Source organism: Penicillium canariense, assembly GCF_028826845.1.
Source record: "Penicillium canariense strain IBT 26290 chromosome Unknown utg000001l_segment0_segment0, whole genome shotgun sequence".
NCBI lineage: Eukaryota > Fungi > Ascomycota > Eurotiomycetes > Eurotiales > Aspergillaceae > Penicillium > Penicillium canariense.
The window spans coordinates 1,093,010-1,110,424 of NW_026622728.1; the positions used below are offsets into that span (position 1 = coordinate 1,093,010).

A 17,415-nucleotide genomic window follows, 5' to 3' on the forward strand; every position below is an offset into this window, starting at 1 on the left:
GAAACCGACCTTTCTCAGATCTCGCACATTCTCCAACATGAGGGCAGACACGTGAGGGCCCCATCAGCCATACCAGACGTAGTGGGGAACCTGAATTACCTCCCGACGCATGGAACCAGCGCGTTCATAATTAGGAGAATAGAACAAGTATGGAAAGAAAGCATGAGATGGAATCAAACTTCACGATCACTATACACCGTAGAACTTCCGGAAAATCCATCGCACACCCTCAAATCTACGACAATTGCGTGTCGGGTGCGGTGCAAGTAGCAGGTACCTCGGGGCGCACGTCGTGACTAGCGCGGGCCACGTTCTTGCTACCCTCCGCGTCCACATCGCGACGCGATCCCCACGGCCTTCTGCATACTCGCTTCAATCCAGCCTCACCCCAAGACTTGGTCTTTTTTTTTTTTTTTTTTTTTTCCCCTCTTTCCATCTCTTTGTCTCTTTTCCTTCTAGACCACTACAGACGTCCTCCTCCCTCCCCAAAGGATCTACTTCCCTATGCGCGCATAGTCCTGGCTACAATGTCCGACCCGGAGCCTTCGGCAGCGGCCTCATCCTCGCCGTCCCTCCCGGCCACCGACTCCAGTGCTTTGACTTACGCCTTCCTGGTGCACTCCCAGAAAACCCTCACGCAGAACCTGCCACCACGCGTCGACAACAAGCTGCTCGCGCGCCAGAAGCGGCGTCGGACGAGGTATGTTTTCCTTTGTTGGAGCATCGATCGAGTGGACCCATAACGCGTCGTTCGAGACGAAACTAACCTTTCAAACCACGCCGACAACAGCCCGGAAGACCATGCCATCTTAGAGGCCCAATACCAGATCAACCCGAAACCGGACAAGCTTGCTCGCACACATATCGTAAATCGCGTCTCGCTCGGCGAGAAAGAGGTGCAGGTACGCGATGCCAAGACTTTGAGCGTCCACAATGCCTCCGCTGTCCGCCTGACTGATTTTTTGTGTTCTTGACAGATTTGGTTCCAAAATCGCCGCCAGAACGACCGAAGGAAATCCAAGCCTCTGCAGCCGCACGAGCTGCTCGCACCGCGTTCAAGTATGTCCGACTCGTCGGGCCACCCAGCCAGCGATGATAACGCGTCTGCGGAACCTGGGTCCTCGAGCGGGGCAGAGCAAATTGAGGTTCTGGACCGACCGGAGGATTCTAGGCCGAAGTCCTGGGGTGGTGACCTGTTGCAGTTATCGGATGGGTCGGACCCGGTGATGGGCGAGAAGGACGAGATAGACCTGCCGCTGCCGAGCACGCAGACAAGTGTGGCGACAGAGGCCATTGAAGAAACGCCGCCAACCACGCAAGAGGAGTTCTTTGGGGCTGACTCCCAGCCAAACCTGGATGATACATTAGCAGAGGACGAGGCATTGCTGCAAGCAACGAAGAGGAAACGGTCGGTGTCGGATATTCGGGGAGAGGCAGTGAGCGAGCAGCCCGCGGTGATCACACATACCACACCCGTGAAGTCACCACCGTCTCTGCGCCTGTCTCTATCCTTTGATGGCGAAGCCATGGTGCGAAAGGAGGATGAGATGACACCGTCGCCGCCCAAGGGTCGGAACTCGCTGCGGATCGCCATGTCTTCGGATGGCAAGGCCGTGATCCGCGGAGAGAACGAACCTTCGCCCTCCAAGAACCGCGTGGCCATGTTCTCCGTTCGCCGTCCCAAACTCTCCGGGCTTCGCCGTAGCAGCAGCGCTATCTTTCCGGCCACGCCGCGGGCAGGCATGACCGAGAAAGACCGAGTTTTTGGCCGCTCTCGCGACCCTCGAAACTGGGAATCTTTTTTCGACACCGACGCACGAAGCGCTTTGTCGAGCCCGATGTCCTCTCAGACCGCTCCCGTCTCTTCCCCCGGCCTCTTTCAATCCCGCAGCCAGCGCTCTCTCACACGAAGCGCGTCGCAACGACACAGCATGGTCTCCGTCCATGCCGACGCAGCCAGCACACCCATCTCCCAATCCATGAGCGAGAAGAGGCGAAAGCTCTCTCGTACAGTCTCTTCTCTGGGCAGGTTAGAGACCGAGCGTAACCGGGCGTCCCCCTACCAATCATCCAAACTGTCCAAGCACATGACTTCCAAGTCCAACACACAGGACCTGGAGCTTGACCCCGGAGACTCCGACAAGGAGAATTGGATCCCAGGTACTCGGTCCACACAAGTCCGCCGGCGCACAACCTCACACGCCCCACGGCCCGTACTGCGCGAAGCCAACCGCAACCGCGGACTCAGCCTCATGTCGGGCAGCAGGCGCAACCGGCAATACCCCTCCGGCGGCCAGGGCAAAGCAGGACCAGACCTGAGTGCCGAAGTGTCAGCATTCATGACCAGCGGTGCTGGTGGCAGCCAAGAGGATGACCTGGACTGTGTCCAGGGCCTCCTGTCCCTGAGTCAAGGGGCATGGCGATAAAACACGGTCAAAGGGACCAAAAACGACCTGGCACAGCTCAGCAAGCCATTTATCGTGTTCGAACCCTCTGACCACCCCCCTATCTTCTCTGTTTCCTTTGTTATCATCTGTGCAGCTGTCATGTGTCTGTTTCTCCCTCTTCTTTTCTCTGTCATCATGATTCACGATGTGTGCTAGCAAGCGGTCTTTGCCACATCTGTCACGTGAACCCCATGGATCCCCTTGTTTTTCAAGGTCTGTCTTCTATTCTGTCTAGGCTCTTGTGCTCTTCTCTCCCCTTTGCATCCCGATGTCTAAGAAATTCGCTCCCTCCATCTAAACTGACTCTGGCCTTGGTATTCACGGAGCTTTGGGCTGGGAGGAGTCTTGCCTTTGGCGGGGTGCGGACTGCGGGAAATAGCTCCCGGTATAGATCTACTAATCCTGGAATGAAATCCCAGTTACGACCATTTACAAATATTCGAAATTGTATCGACGTAATTACATATGCTGTGGAATCAGGTTAACAGAGTAGGGATTGATTGATTGATTCAGTGCTCGAGTCATTACTCGCAACACCAGTGCCCACGCAGCCTAATCCACGACTCTCGCAAACTTGCACCGCAGCCCGCTCCCCACTCCAATAAGCCCCCGTCGTCGTCCCCAGCGCCACAAACGGGGCAGTATGCTCACCCGCAAACCATAGGCCCCGCGCAGGCCCGACGCCCGCCCCCGAACGCAGCACCTCGATGTCCTTGTCCGCCTGCGTCAAGTCCACCTGGAAATTGCAGTACGACCCATGGCCGGCGTATGGGTCATCTTGCCAACGTGTCGCCATGACTGCGGTGGGAATACAGTCTGGCGAGGTAGCATCGTATCCTGGTAGCCTGGAGTAGAAAGGTTCTAAGAAGGCGAGAAGGATCTGTTTGTATTCTGGTGAGCTGGGGGCCAAATGCCTTATTTGCTTAACGATGTGTGTTGCGCAGGGCCCGTAGGTGTAGAACAGGAGAGTTGGATGGGCACAGGACGCTGGCAATGCGGCGAGAGAAAGGCATTCTTGGTTCCATGGCAGGCCATCCGGGCGCTCAGCGTAAGATGGCTCGAGGAATTGCGCAAAGATGGGATTCACCGGGGTATTTGAATTTGAGCCAATATCTTTACCATCGGCGGAAGTAGACCCTTTCGTTGCGCCAGTGTGCTGCCCGTTGGCAGTTGAGCTTGGGTTGGCGTTCCAGAAGGCCTGTGGGAACGTAACGTAGACCTTCTCTAACCGGCCGTAGGATATGCTCGTGATGGCTTCAAGCAGCCGGCCTGGCAGGGCCGGGGAGAATGCACCCGTGTTGCGTTTTAGCCAGCCTAAGGGGCAGGTAATAACGACTTCGTCGAAGCTGTAGCGCTCACCTGTAGCAGTGCTTACGGTGACCTGGTGCTGAGCGTGCTCGCCGTCGCGCGGTGGAGCATAGATGCTCACGACGGGCTGCTGGAATCGAATATCAGCCTGCGATAGCGCCGTCTTGGAGACATGCTCCAGAATACGTTTGTAGGTCGAGGCGACGAAGTAATTATCTGCCAGGATACGTTAGTAGCGCATAGGGTTTTGATGAGAGCCTTTTTGATGGTCTTTTCAGACAGAATAGAATACGCACTTCCATCGATGCATTCCTCCAGGTAGAAGAATTTCAAGCTCTGCCGCTCAATAGGATCACCCACATAGGTGCCCCAGAACTTGCAAGAGTCCAGACAAATCTGTTTCTCCTCTTGGGAGAACTGGGTCTGCTCAAGCTTCTCTTGAAAGAAATCATACAAGCTTCGCTCGGGCGGGATCGTATCCCCGTGCTGATTGCTATACTGGAAGGCCTCTTCGATAGTGGCCCACATGAACTCCGCAGCCTTGGCTGCCGTCTCCTCATCAATAAGATTTCCATCACGCGAGATGGAGATATTCCGACCCTCCGGATCATACGTGACGGTCTGCGTCGCCTCCGCAATCGACATGATTGGGTTTGCACCGGTGCCATGGATCCAGTTTGGGCCGCTATTCGTGAAGGTTAGTCTCTGACAAGAAGCAAAGAAATTCTAGTCAAATGGCAGGCATGGGTAGAAAGGGGGACGCCAAAACATACAGATCCACCGAATGACCTCCGACCTCCTCTTGATGGACCTAACCAGAGAACAAAAAGTGCTTAGCAAAGCCCCATGATTCGCCATCACCCCAACAGTCGTCACAAAAGCAACACGTAGCGAAGGGTGTGGGAAAACCTACTCGCCCGCCAATCCGATCTCGTGCTTCTAGGATGGTCACCTGCGCACCGTTCTGGAGGAGGATATCGGCGCAGCGTAAGCCCGATAAGCCCGCGCCGATGACGCCAATGTGGGGTTTGGTAGACATAGCGCGGCCACGACAACTTGCGTGAGCGCCGCTTGGTAAGCTCGGGGGTTTGCGGCGGTATCTGACGGCAGTCCTGTACATGGGGTGAGTCGCCGTTCATGGCAGGGAAAGTTTCCATTTCGCAGAGTTGCGGCGTTTGATAGAAGGCGGGGGTCCCAGTGCGCGGATGATTGGCTGACGGGTGATCTATGGATCTATGGGGCTTGGCCGCGTTCAACGGGGTTGCATCGTTGCCGGGATCCATCTAGATGAAACAAGACGAATCTGGAGCTATTTTGGTGTATACTTCAGACAATACTACGCTTTCTCTCAATAAAACATAGCGTCTTCTTTCGAATCTGGGTCCGACCAGCCCTAGAGGCGGCGGGGCATAACGCAAGCAAAAAGCCGGAGGATAAGATACTCCGGATCGATGGTATCGAGCAGAAGACAGGGAACAAAAAAAGGCAAGAACGAAAACTCAAAAGGCAAATGATACACCCAACGCGAATGAATTATGCCCAGCATAATAGATGGATGAGAAAGCCATGCGCCTGGCCGGTTGGGCCTCCCGTCGCGCCGCCAGAACAAAAAAGAACACAGTAGCGCCACCGGCAACGAAACTCCTTTTGGTATGATGATATCGCTTTTCAAAGATGGGTAGATGGCAGAAGGGTATGTACGTTGTCGGATAAAGATGGGTGGATAAGGGTATCGAGTAATTTCGGGGTCTGCGAAGCAAAGAATTCCCCAGCATGAAGTGCCCCGAAGTAAAAGGGATCGATCCCAGGTACAAGGCGGAGAGGAGACCTTGGAAGAGACATGACTAGTATGGTGAGCAATGTGGCAAACTGAGTGCGCTCCCCGGACGCGTCTTCTGCTGGATGTCCCTTAGTCCTCCCAGATAGTTTCTAGGTCCAGATCTTGCCGGCGTTCGGCACCACAGACACTCCATCGCTTGCGTTTGTCGCTCCGTGGGGCATATGCACTGGCTCCGCCACGGATTGTGCCGGATGAACTAGACGGGGTAGAGAAGTCGGAGGTGCCGCGTCGTCGGCCCGCGTTGCTTGCTGCATCGGCTGCATCTGCCGCAGCCTTTAGTTCCGCGATCCGGTCATCTTCGAGCGCCTCGGCCTCGGCATCCGGAATGTCGGGTATAGTTTCCAATGACGAGATGCTGGGGCTTCGAGAGCGGAGGCTAGTGGGGGTAGAGGGCACGGAGGAGGTAGAGGAGGCTGAAAGGCCAGGATATGACTCATTGTACTTCCCACCGAGCGTGGGCGAGGTATGGATCGAGGGCAGATTGCTGATGGGCTGCTGAAAATGGAGGGGAGATGTCGAGCGCAGGCGACCGATGCGGGGGAAGGTCTGCGGCATCAAGACGGGCGACGAGCCCGACTGCGACGAGGGAGACGGCGGCACCGTCTCGAGCTCGGCATTCTCAGAGATCGTTTCCGAGATGTTGAGCGACCCCAGGCGGGTCTCGATGTGATCATCCGCTCGCATCTGCAAGGGCGTAGATCGCTTCGCGATGTCCACGGAAGACTGAGGCGCGGGCACCCCGCGGCCATTGACGAAGATATATCGCCCCCGAGAGTCCAGCCCTGGGGATGAGTACGCGCGCGTCATCGATGGCATGCCGGGGATCCCAACCAGTGATCGTGAACGCAGATGCGGTCGGGCCAAAGGGGATCGAGTCCGGGGAGGAGCCGGCGGTTCGGGAGAGAGCGACAGAGTGATCATGACGTCCTCCTTTCCCACTCGGCTCGGGGCATCTTCGGACCTGGGCCGGGAGGGGTCGCTGGAGTCGGAGTGAGAGGAGCACATGGCTTCAGGTCGCTGCGACCCGTCCATGGCTAAGGCGATCAAGGCGATCGATCCCTGTGGAAAAGGGGGGGAGGGGAGGGAAGAGAGAGGGTGGCGGTGATAAATGGAAGAAGCGAGCGGTGGTTATTACGCCGGGCGCATCATGTAGAGACGGCAGGAAAGGGGGAGAAAGGGTCGAAAACCTTGGGCCGGCCAAGCTTTGAGAAAAGAGGTCAAGTTTGGAAGGAGAAAAAGAGCGGCGAGAGAGGAAAATGGTGAGGTCAAAAGGCAGAAAAAAAGGTTGCGGCGAAAATGAGCCAAGGCCCAGACCGATGGACCCTGACAAGGCTTGCGCCTATCGGCGTTTATACTCTTTTCGTTCTCGACTGTTACCACCAAGCAGATCTATTTCGAGCGCACATGAATAATGACTGTGAAAAGACTATCCTATATTTCTCCTTTCCCTCACGGTCCATTCGGTCACGTTCGTCTTCGAGCTGGAAGATCGCAGAGAAGACAGGGGTTTGCGCTCTTCCCATCGGTCGGCTCCTCACGGAAGACGGCGATGGGCATCTTGCTCTCATGCAAATAAAAGGCACGCTCGATTACAGTTTATCTAGGCATCGCTGCTATTCGAGAGCATCGGAGAACCATGCAGGCGTCCGGGATTGATCGAGCACTCCGGCCGTTGCAGAGGATGCGCCGAGTTTGCTCAACGGCCGAAACAGAGCAGTGACGTTCATATGCACAAGTAATCTATTGAAAACTCTATTCCTTTGAGGCTATTCTTGGGCATAAAATCTTTACATCAATCCTTATTCAATCATGAATCATCGAACCCTAGGTTCGGGATCGACAGTTTTCTCTAAGCGAAAACGGAAAGCTCTCGGGATTCCTGTGGGGAGGCGAATGGGTCTGGTCTGGGAATCTGTAAGAGACCATTAAGAAGCCAAGAGGTGTCCGAAGCGGGCCCACTGCGCTATTTTGAAGTACATGTACATGGCTGGCCCATCTTGGCGTCGATGCCAGGAACTAGATCAACGTATCGCGGTGGCTTGCGGGCGATCCGTGGTAGCCCCAGTCGGGCTGTTCTTTTTTACTATCAGCTGCCGATTCCTCCGTATATTCCCCTCTGTCTTTCCAGTCCCAGTCATTGTTCATTGATCTCTTTCCCTCCGACCGTCTTCACAACCTTTTCGGTCGTTTTGTCTCCATGTCCTTCGGGAGTGTGTGTGTGTGCGCAACAAGTCGTGCTTGGTCTTGGCATGTCCCGGTCTAATGTCCATTATAAGTCTACATACTCCGTAGACCAGCCCAAGAACCATGGATATCCCAAGCCGTGGCCCCACAAGGTTAGTGAGGATGCTTGCCTCCACAACAGTAGTCTCTCCCTCCTTCCTTCTCGACCTTGTTTCTCAGATGCCGGCAATTGGTCCTCGCCAGGGATCGCAGTCTCTGCAAACCACCCCATTGTCGCAGCGGGACCGAGCCACTCCCTCGATCGCGCGGGGGCGTCCAGGAGCTATTGTTCCACTGCATCGAACTCGCCAATGCAGCCAAGAGCTTAGCTGCAAGGATGGGGCGGCGATTACGATCAGGGCTACAGAATTAGACAGCTCCAGACCCCTCGAGATGGCCGCAAACTCTATTACACAGATTGTTACAATTGCATTTCGTGCATCCACACGGGACTAACCAAGGCACTAGGTATGTATAGCCAGTATCGCCGGTATAGTAGGTAGGCAGGAGAAGGATTAGGGTCATAGGGTGCGATGTGGTGAACAGCATCACGACACGAAGTGAACAGTGATCACAAAGACGAGGCCGACCTAGTGTACGGCGGCATGCGCTTTCATACGCTCGAGCTCCTCTCTGCACTTGGTCGCCACGCTCTTGCGGACGTACGTCTCACGCACCCCGTCGCCCTCGTTCTTGAGGACGACCCAGTCGCCCATGCCGTGCGAGTCCGGCGCAATGCGCACACCGCGACCGCCGCCGCCCAGAATCACATTGCCGGGGCGGTACTTGGGGTCTGCTTGCATGCGCCGGATGGCTGAGACATGGATCTCCGCGTCCAGCGGCACATCGCGCACCTCACCGCGCGGCAGTGGCCAGCAGATCGGCTTCCACGACCCATCGGCCTGCAGATCCATGCGCCGGAACGGCAGCCACTCCATGATCCGCCAGGAGATGACCGACAACGCCGGCAGACCCTGCTTGAACATCAAGCAGTCATGCAGGAGACCTTTGGTGCTGGAGGTGTGCAGTGCGTGCCAGAAGTCGCGACTCGCCGCCGACCGCTGCTTCTCGTCAGGCGACGTGCGGAAGGCCTCGGGGTTATCGCCATGGCCGTCAACGCACTGGCTGGGCCGGCGCGCCGCGATCTCCTCTTGGATGGGCGTGTAGTTACCATCGTACTCCTCCAAACACTGGAATTGCTTCATCTTGCGCTCGTCCAGCTCCAGGCCGGCTTTCTGAGCCTCCTGTACCATCCACACGAGCGGCGCGTGGCTCAAAGCCCACAGCTCGCCGCCTTCCAGCTTCCAGCCTCCGCCGATATCTGCGTGGCAGCCCGGAAACCAGACCTCGTGGATGTCCTGGTCCTCTTCATCGTCCGAGTCGTCGCCGTATTGACTGGGGATCTGAATCGACATGTTGCCAGACAGGCCGCTCCGGACGGACTGGAGGTCGTCGATGGACGCGGCGGGCTTGGGAACCACGAGGCTGTTGCGCCGGGGGGAGGGCGAGCGATAGCGGTTGCCCACCTTCTCACCGGCGTTGCTCTCGCTGCCCTGATGAGATGAAAGGTGCGAGGGGTGGTAGTACGTCTCGCCGTTGGAGGGGCCCCATCCTGGGAACTCGAAAGCGGGTGCTGCTTCCTCCGGGCCATCTGGATCGCCGTTTTGAGGGACCTTCTCCTCGTCATTGACCATGATGGCGGGGACCGGGTCGGCAGTGGGCTCAGGGCGGTTCTGGTGGTGGTCCTGATGGTGGATGTGTAGGTGGTTGTGGGCATCGGCATGGCGCGCCAGATGGCCACGCGGGTTCATATGGTGACGGTGTGGCTTGTGCTCCTTGCCATGCGGCCGCGGGCCTGAGATTAGATCCTGGCGGAACTTGGCGCGGCGCTCGTCAATGCCGACTGCGTGGCGGATCACTCTGGCGGAACTGCGCGCCGTATACGGGAACTTGCTGCGCTGCATCCAGGCATTCTCGAAGCGGGGCACGCTGTTGACGGTATCGAAGAGACCCATGAAGCGAATGCGCGAAATCGGACGACTAAAGGTTTCTCGGAATGCTTTCATGTACTCGAAGAGCTTCTTTTTCTCGGCTTTTTCCTCTTCACTGTCGCCTGCGCGCTGCTGCCACTTGGCGAAAGTCTTCCAGGCGAAACGAATCAGCTCCTCATTTCCGGCTTCGAGGAGACCGATGTAGTCGAGCATTTCAGCCAGGAACCGGGCAATGTATGCGCCGCGGCTGAAGCCAATGAAAAAGATCTCGTCTCCGGGGGAATAGTAACGCATCAAGAATTTGTAACCGCCCATGACGTGCTCGTCAAAGGAGGAACCGATGGCCGAATCCTTGGCCTTCTGATACCAGGATTTGATGCGCTGGACGCGGCCATGGCTGGACAGCGACTTGGTGGTCACGTAGGTACCAATTCCTGGTTGATAGTAGTGGTACTGATGACTCTTGCTGCGGTCCAGCATCTAGTTGGTTTTTGTCTTGTGAGTGGTTTGTCGAACGGCGCAAGGGTGTGGTAGTTTGAACCTACACGAAAGATCTTCAGCACATTGCTGTCGGACTCGTCGCCCGCGAATTTATTGCCGGTGCCATCAAAGCAGAGCACAAACTGCTTCGGGGGGCCGTGGAGGTGCGGAGCGCCCGGGTGGTAAGCCATGGTGCTGTAAACACGGGGAGGGCACGATGCGTACGGCGGTCCGCAGGGGGACAGACTATATACGAGAAGAACCGGGCCCGGCGAACTGCAGGTGAGGGGGGAATGGATGACACGAATCAGCAAGCAGCAAGCAGCGGAGACCCGTGCCTCCGTCCAGACAGGTTTGGCAAGATAAGAATGTTCCCAGCGTGTCACCCACCGAGACGATCGCTGCAGCCCAGCCGAGGAGGATACGTCAAGCTCGAGTGGGCGGTGGGACGGGGCTGGCACATTCCAATCACGGGTCTGGTGTGTTTACCCCAATTCGGAATCTTCAGACTCTGAGACTTTGCTATTTCCTAGACGAGCTAACTTGTGACGCTATGGTCCAATCCCTCGTGGGACCAGACCTTCCCCCCACCTCCTTCGATCCCGAATCCCGGGGCTGGTGTGCTAGGGACCGATGGAGATGCACCTCCGCTGCTCTCGTCGCACAAGCAACCCTACGCACGTAATCGATCTCCAACGGGGGCGCATCTCATCCAATAATCGCCGCGCCTCGGATCCTATTGCTGGTCCTGCCATCTGGGCTGACCTGACTCGCGTCTTCTGAGGGGCCCCAACGGACGGCGTATGGAGGAGGGTCAGCAACAAGCCTCCGGTACAGAGTACTTACTGCACTTTTTTCCCTGCCAAGTGGGGTTCTTCCCGGGCCTGATGGGGCGTGCTGAAAAAAAAAAATGAAAAAAAACAAAGAGACACGCAGCCCCAGCTCCGTCTGTTCTCTTCTCGTGGGTGCTACGCGACAATGGCCTGCCACTATGGACCCTATTGGACCCAGTAGGTGTCGAGGCTGGACCGATGACACGGAACTCCCCGTCCGATTTGGGATATTCCTGTCGAGACTTGTCGATTATTCCCCACGACAAGGATTGCATCGGGTTTCCCCATGAGGGTGGTTCGTGCCTGGTGCTTTCCGCAGCGAAAAGGGGGGTGGCCGGGTGTTCATCGGATTATTTTTCAATTCGGTACTCTGGGACTCTGGGCCTCTCTGATCGAGACTAACCCGCTAGCTCTGCGTCGCCTGCAAACGAGTGGTTTGGGGGAGGCGAACTCCCTGTCCTCGAGCCGACCAACCATGATGGACTAAAATGGACTATGATGGACTAGGATGGACTATGTAGTTTGGCTGACCCACCCGCGGTCCACCTGTCGCCCCCGTCTGGGCCGTCATCTGAAGATGTCGGAACTTTGCAAAGCCAGTGACGCGGACCCGAAACTTACTTGCCGTGATCCAGGGCACAGTCAACATGGCGGACGACCTGGGAAAGACTTTGCTGGTGGGACCGCTTCCGCCCTCTTCAAGGGGGAGTATACGGCATCTTTCCATCTTTCCCCCCGCGGATCGCTCGGCCGCACAACATCACATGAAAATGTGCTGGCCAGGTGGTAAGATGTGCTCATGCGGAATGTTCATTCCTTTGCCTCGCTTCTCATTGGTACGTTTTATTGAACCTCGATCGCAGGCCAGCCTCGGGAGCGGCCGTGCCCCAGACCTGCCATGCCCGTGCCGTGGTTGAGTTCTTCACGCGAGTCAGGGTTCTGCAGGATACCCGGAGGGGTCCGAGCTCTCGGCGGGGTCGAATCGGACTGCTTGTTGATTCAACGATGGTTGCCCGCGTTAATTGGGTGTGTGCATAATCCATCGTGGACTCCAGAGCAGTTGACCCTGTTCCCCCTCTTGCAGAGAACGAAAATGAAAAAGAATAGAAACCTGGCACAACTGGTGCACAAGGACCCTGAGGGTGGAGATTGGGCGATAGGTCAGATATTGATCCATTGGCGATGACTGGCGCCAATGACGAGGGGCCATCAAGCGGTGCGTGCTGCTGGGCGGTCCGTTCGCCGGCCAAGACCCAAAGCCCTAAAAGCAGCGGGCGAACGGGTGGGTCTGACGATCCGTAGGAAAAGAATCAACATCCTCTCGATGGAATCCCCACTACGGAGTACACCACGGAGCACAGATACTCCGTAGTGACTTGCTCTGTAGACATCCACCTGCGGCAGCCGAACCGAAAAAGTCCTCCTGCATGGACTAGTTCGCAGTGTAGCATTATGCTGGACCACTACGCCGTCGGGATATCCATTCGGTGCGGTCGAGCTGTTCTTCCTTGCGTCATTGGACAAGCCCTCCAAAGTCAACCGCCGGCGAGGTGGGTATGACAGCCCCCTCCAACTTGGGCCTCCCCTTCCACCCCAACCCCTTTCTTTCTAGTCGTTCCCCTCAAAACCGGTTGCTCCGTGATTCCCCAGCCAGCCACCGAGCCAGGTGGTTTCCGATCGGCCAAGCGCACCCGCCAACCTCCACTTCGCGCCCCGTCCATCCCGCCCTAGCTGGTCCGTCTGGCTGGATCCGCGATCCTAGTGTGGGGCGCAATGCCCCCATCCGAGATTCAGTTCCTCGTACCTACACCGCTAGTATGTACTGTATCATCATTCATAACATTGGTCATGACACTCAGGGAAGCGCCCTCCATCAAAGGAGTCGTTGGGTGACGTCGGCTGCTCGTATGTCGCCGCTATAGCGAAACCTAACTGCACGTTTCAGGTTTCAGCTTCGCACCAAGCACGACTCGCACAGGCACAGCTCTCCCTGCCTTGCGACGTCAGAACAATTCCTCCAGACGGTGCTCCGTACCACCCTGTACGAAGTACACTGTACAGTACAGAGGACCGCCAAAAAGACCTGCCCTGAAGCACTGCGACCTGCCGTGTCCGAGTGCCTGGCCCACCCCTTTCCCTCGCACCGGGGCTCCCCCCACAAGGACGATCACTTGCTGGGTTGAGCCGTCCGTCATCGCCGGTGCCATTCACAATGTCCATGCTCCTTCCGAAGGGCTCCACCGCCGAGTCAGCTCCAGCTGGGCCCAGCATTGGAGCTTGTCCCACGCGGGGCGGCCGGCGTGATTGGCAACCCAGCTCGCTCCTAGCCACAAGTTCCGGGCAGATCGAGGCTAGTGTCTCTCGAACCTGTCCATCCCCAATCAGATCGGACCCTGCCATTCAATCAACTATTGGCGATAACTAATCCGCCACCGCAGATGCTCCACAGTCTTGCAGCAGCTGACATGGGCCTGCCCTCGCAGCTCGTTTTTAAACCCGGCGTTTGCGCGCGACATTTCTTCTTTCCCCTCTCCTCCCCCTGATCTGGCTTGTCGTAGCCACTGTTCATTGTTTGTGGTGTTTTATTCTTCGGTTTTCTTTCCGTTGTCCTCTTCGCATTCGTGAGTGACTTTCCTGTGTAGGAAAGCCCCGGACACAATCGTCACCATGTTGCGGAGATTCTCGACGCAATTCAAGAGGAACAAGGAGTCCAATGGCGATGCGGAGCCCAAGAGCTCCAAGGAGAATAGCAAGCGCTTTTCCAAGGCTGCCCAGCCTTCGCGCAAGTCTGCTTCCAATGAGGAGAAGCCCCAAACCGTGAGCCGCGCCGAGGTGGTCGCTGTCTTCGAGAAGTACGCGCAGGCCATCCACGCCTCGCGCGAGCCGCTTCCTAACCAGACCGGTGATGGTACTTACCTCAAGCATGACCAGTCCTCTGGCCTGTTCAGTGACATCAAGTCGCTCGGTTTCCGCGATCTCAACACCGTAAAGGACCTGATCAAGACCAAGGCCTCCGGCGAGCTGATCGATGACAAGACCTACATGATGGAGCGCATTATTCAGGTATGAGCTGCGGGTTTTGCACAGAGTCCCATTGGCACACATTTCCTCGGTCAAACTGACATGGATATGCATTGTAGCTTGTCGCCGATATGCCCGGTCACTCCAAGAACCGGACCCAGCTCACCAACCTGTTCCTAGACGAGCTTTGGAGCTCCATTCCCCACCCTCCTCTCTCGTAAGTTCTGCGTGCAATTGGACTTGTAATGGGGAGGCCTTTGCGATATTAACGCCGAGAATAGCTACATGGGTGATGAGTACAAGTACCGCTCCGCGGACGGCTCCAACAACAACCCGACCCTCCCCTGGCTGGGCGCTGCGAACACTCCCTACTGCCGCACCATTCCTCCCTTGACCATCCAGCCCGCCGGCCTGCCCGATCCCGGTTTGATCTTCGACAGCCTGTTCGCCCGCCAGAAGTTCACCCCTCACCCGAACAAGGTGTCCAGTGTTTTCTTCGACTGGGCCTCTCTGATTATTCACGGTAGGCATTGCCAATTGCATGGGACGTCGTCGCAAATACTAAATTTCCCTTCTTTGAAGACATTTTCCAGACCGACTACCGTCAACAGCACCTGAACAAGACATCTGCCTACCTGGACCTCTCCATTCTGTACGGTGATGTCAAGGAGCAGCAGGACCTGATCCGGTCCCATCAGGACGGTAAGCTGAAGCCGGACTGCTTCTCCGAGGGTCGTCTGCAGGCCCTTCCCGCTGCTTGTGGTGTCCTGCTGGTTATGCTGAACCGTTTCCACAACCACGTTGTGGAGCAGTTGGCTGAAATCAACGAGAACAACCGTTTCACCAAACCCCGTGATGGTCTGCCGGAGGAGGAGGCCAAGAAGGCCTGGGCCAAATACGATGAGGACCTGTTCCAGACCGGTCGTCTGATCACTTGTGGTCTGTACATCAACATCACCCTGTACGACTACCTGCGTACCATTGTCAACCTGAACCGCACCAACTCCACCTGGTGCTTGGATCCTCGTGCTCAGATGGAGAACGCCGGCGCCACTCCTTCTGGTCTCGGTAACCAGTGTTCCGTCGAGTTTAACTTGGCGTATCGCTGGCACTCCACCATCGCCCAGGGCGATGAGAAATGGATTGAGGAGGTTTACTTTGATATCATGGGCAAGCCGGCCGATCAGGTTACCATGCCTGAGCTGCTGATGGGTTTGAAGAAGGTGGAGGGCATGCTCGACCCCGATCCGTCCAAGCGTACCTTCGCCAACCTGAAGCGCCAGGAAGACGGCAAATTCAAGGATGATGAGCTTGTGCAAATCCTGACCAACGCCTGCGAGGATGTTGCCAGCTCTTTCGGCCCCCGCAACATCCCCAAGGCCCTACGTTCCATCGAGATCCTCGGTATGGAGGCTGCCCGCAGGTGGCATGTTGGTTCCCTCAATGAGTTCCGTAAGCACTTCGGCCTGAAGACCTACGACACTTTCGAGGAGATCAACTCCGACCCGGAGATTGCCAATAACCTGCGCCACCTGTACGAGCACCCCGACTACGTCGAGCTGTACCCTGGTATTATCTGTGAGGAGCCAAAGGAGCCCATGATCCCTGGCGTCGGTATCGCCCCGACCTACACTATCTCCCGTGCTGTGCTGTCTGATGCTGTCGCGCTTGTTCGTGGTGATCGCCACTACACCGTCGACTATAACCCTCGCAACCTGACCAACTGGGGTTACAACGAGTGCCGTTATGACCTGAACATCAATCAGGGCTGTGTTTTCTACAAGCTGGCCACCCGTGCTTTCCCCAACTGGTTCCAACCTGACTCCATCTACGCTCACTACCCCATGACCATCCCGAGCGAGAACCGCAAAATTATGAAGACGCTGGGTCGCGAGCAGGACTACTCCTACGACCCTCCCTCATTCACTCCTTCGCGCATCAACCTCTCCTCGCATCAGAACGCCAAGCTAGTTCTTGAGAACCAGAAGGACTTCAAGATGTCTTGGAGCAGCGCCATGGAGGACCTGTTCGGTAAGGGCGAGTTCGATGTCAAGCAGCGCGAGGCTATGGGCAAGGCCTTCAGCACCGAGGACTTCCCCCAGCTGGTTAAGAAGTTCTACGAGGACGTCACTCTTCGCCTTATCAAGGAGAAGGGCGCCAAGTTGGCCAACATCAACCAGATCGACATCACCCGCGATGTTGGCAACCTTGCCCACCTCCACTTCGCGTCAGCCATCTTTGGTCTGCCCCTGAAGACCGAGGAGAATCCTCGAGGCCTCTTCACCGAGCACGAGCTGTACATGATCCTCACCACCATCTTCTCTGCTCTCTTCTTCGACGTCGACGGCCCTAAGTCTTTCTCGCTCAATCGCGCCTCCGCTGCCGTCTCCCAGCAGCTCGGCAATGTCGTCGAGGCCACTGTCAAAGCCGACACCAGCAGCGGTCTGCTGGCCGGTCTGATGGACAACTTCCGTCCCCATGACAATGCCCTCCGCGAGTACGGAACTGCCGCTCTCCGCCGCTTGGAGGATTCCGGCCTGAGCGTCTCGCAGATCACCTGGTCGCAGATCATCCCCACCATTGTCGGCATGGTTCCCAACCAGGGCCAGGTCTTCACCCAGATCATCGAGTACTATACCTCGCCTGAGGGCAAGAGGCATCTTGCCGAGATCAACAGCCTCGCCAAGCAGGACTCCAAGGAGTCCGACGAGAAGCTGTACCGCTACTGCCTGGAGGCGATCCGTATCAACGGCACCTTCGGCGCGTACCGCGAGGCCCTGAACGCTATCACCGTTGAGGAGGACGGCAAGAAGATCGACATCCAGCCTGGTAACAAGATCTTCGCTTCCTTCGTCCAGGCCAACCACGACCCCAGCGTCTTCCCTGAGCCTAACGAAGTCAACCTCGACCGCCCGCTCGACTCGTACATCAACCACGGACAAGGGCCCAGCACCGGCTTCGGTCAGGAGATCACCAAGATTGCCCTCGTCGCCATGCTCCGTGTCGTCGGCCGTCTTGAGAACCTCCGTCGCGCTACTGGCGCCCAGGGCCAGCTCAAGAAGATCCCCCAGGAGGGCGGCTACTACGTTTATCTGCGCCAGGATGGAACGTCGTACTTCCCCTTCCCGATGTGTAGGTTCCCCCCAGATCACAAACCATCCTGTTCTCCCAATACTAACAAATCACTATAGCGCTCAAGCTTCACTGGGACGGCGAGTTCGATTTCCCCAAGCTCCAGCCGGCGAAGAAGAACTAAGCGGTCCTTCAAGTCC

At 56.8% G+C, this 17,415-nt stretch overlaps 5 protein-coding genes across 5 annotated transcripts; 2 read left to right on the forward strand and 3 right to left on the reverse strand.

The window, feature by feature from the left end:
* Positions 1-527: 527 nt before the first annotated feature.
* On the forward strand, positions 528-2,426 carry N7482_000367 (homeobox domain-containing protein; the record flags this gene model as incomplete). Its single annotated transcript, XM_056682492.1, has 3 exons — positions 528-700; positions 791-902; positions 978-2,426. The coding sequence occupies 3 exons, from the start codon at positions 528-530 to the stop codon at positions 2,424-2,426; spliced, it is 1,734 nt and encodes a 577-aa protein (XP_056546098.1).
* A 502-nt stretch (positions 2,427-2,928) lies between these two features.
* On the reverse strand, positions 2,929-4,794 carry N7482_000368 (flavin monoamine oxidase family protein; the record flags this gene model as incomplete). Its single annotated transcript, XM_056682493.1, has 4 exons — positions 2,929-3,971; positions 4,052-4,440; positions 4,529-4,566; positions 4,669-4,794. 4 exons carry the CDS (start codon positions 4,792-4,794, stop codon positions 2,929-2,931), a joined length of 1,596 nt encoding a protein of 531 aa, XP_056546099.1.
* An 870-nt stretch (positions 4,795-5,664) lies between these two features.
* On the reverse strand, positions 5,665-6,627 carry N7482_000369 (uncharacterized protein; the record flags this gene model as incomplete). Its single annotated transcript, XM_056682494.1, has 1 exon — positions 5,665-6,627. The coding sequence occupies one exon, from the start codon at positions 6,625-6,627 to the stop codon at positions 5,665-5,667; it is 963 nt and encodes a 320-aa protein (XP_056546100.1).
* Positions 6,628-8,408: 1,781 nt separating this feature from the next.
* On the reverse strand, positions 8,409-10,480 carry N7482_000370 (T6SS phospholipase effector Tle1-like catalytic domain-containing protein; the record flags this gene model as incomplete). Its single annotated transcript, XM_056682495.1, has 2 exons — positions 8,409-10,289; positions 10,355-10,480. 2 exons carry the CDS (start codon positions 10,478-10,480, stop codon positions 8,409-8,411), a joined length of 2,007 nt encoding a protein of 668 aa, XP_056546101.1.
* A 3,309-nt stretch (positions 10,481-13,789) lies between these two features.
* On the forward strand, positions 13,790-17,399 carry N7482_000371 (peroxidase/cytochrome P450 family protein; the record flags this gene model as incomplete). Its single annotated transcript, XM_056682496.1, has 5 exons — positions 13,790-14,185; positions 14,263-14,360; positions 14,425-14,666; positions 14,726-17,275; positions 17,335-17,399. 5 exons carry the CDS (start codon positions 13,790-13,792, stop codon positions 17,397-17,399), a joined length of 3,351 nt encoding a protein of 1,116 aa, XP_056546102.1.
* Positions 17,400-17,415: the final 16 nt, after the last annotated feature.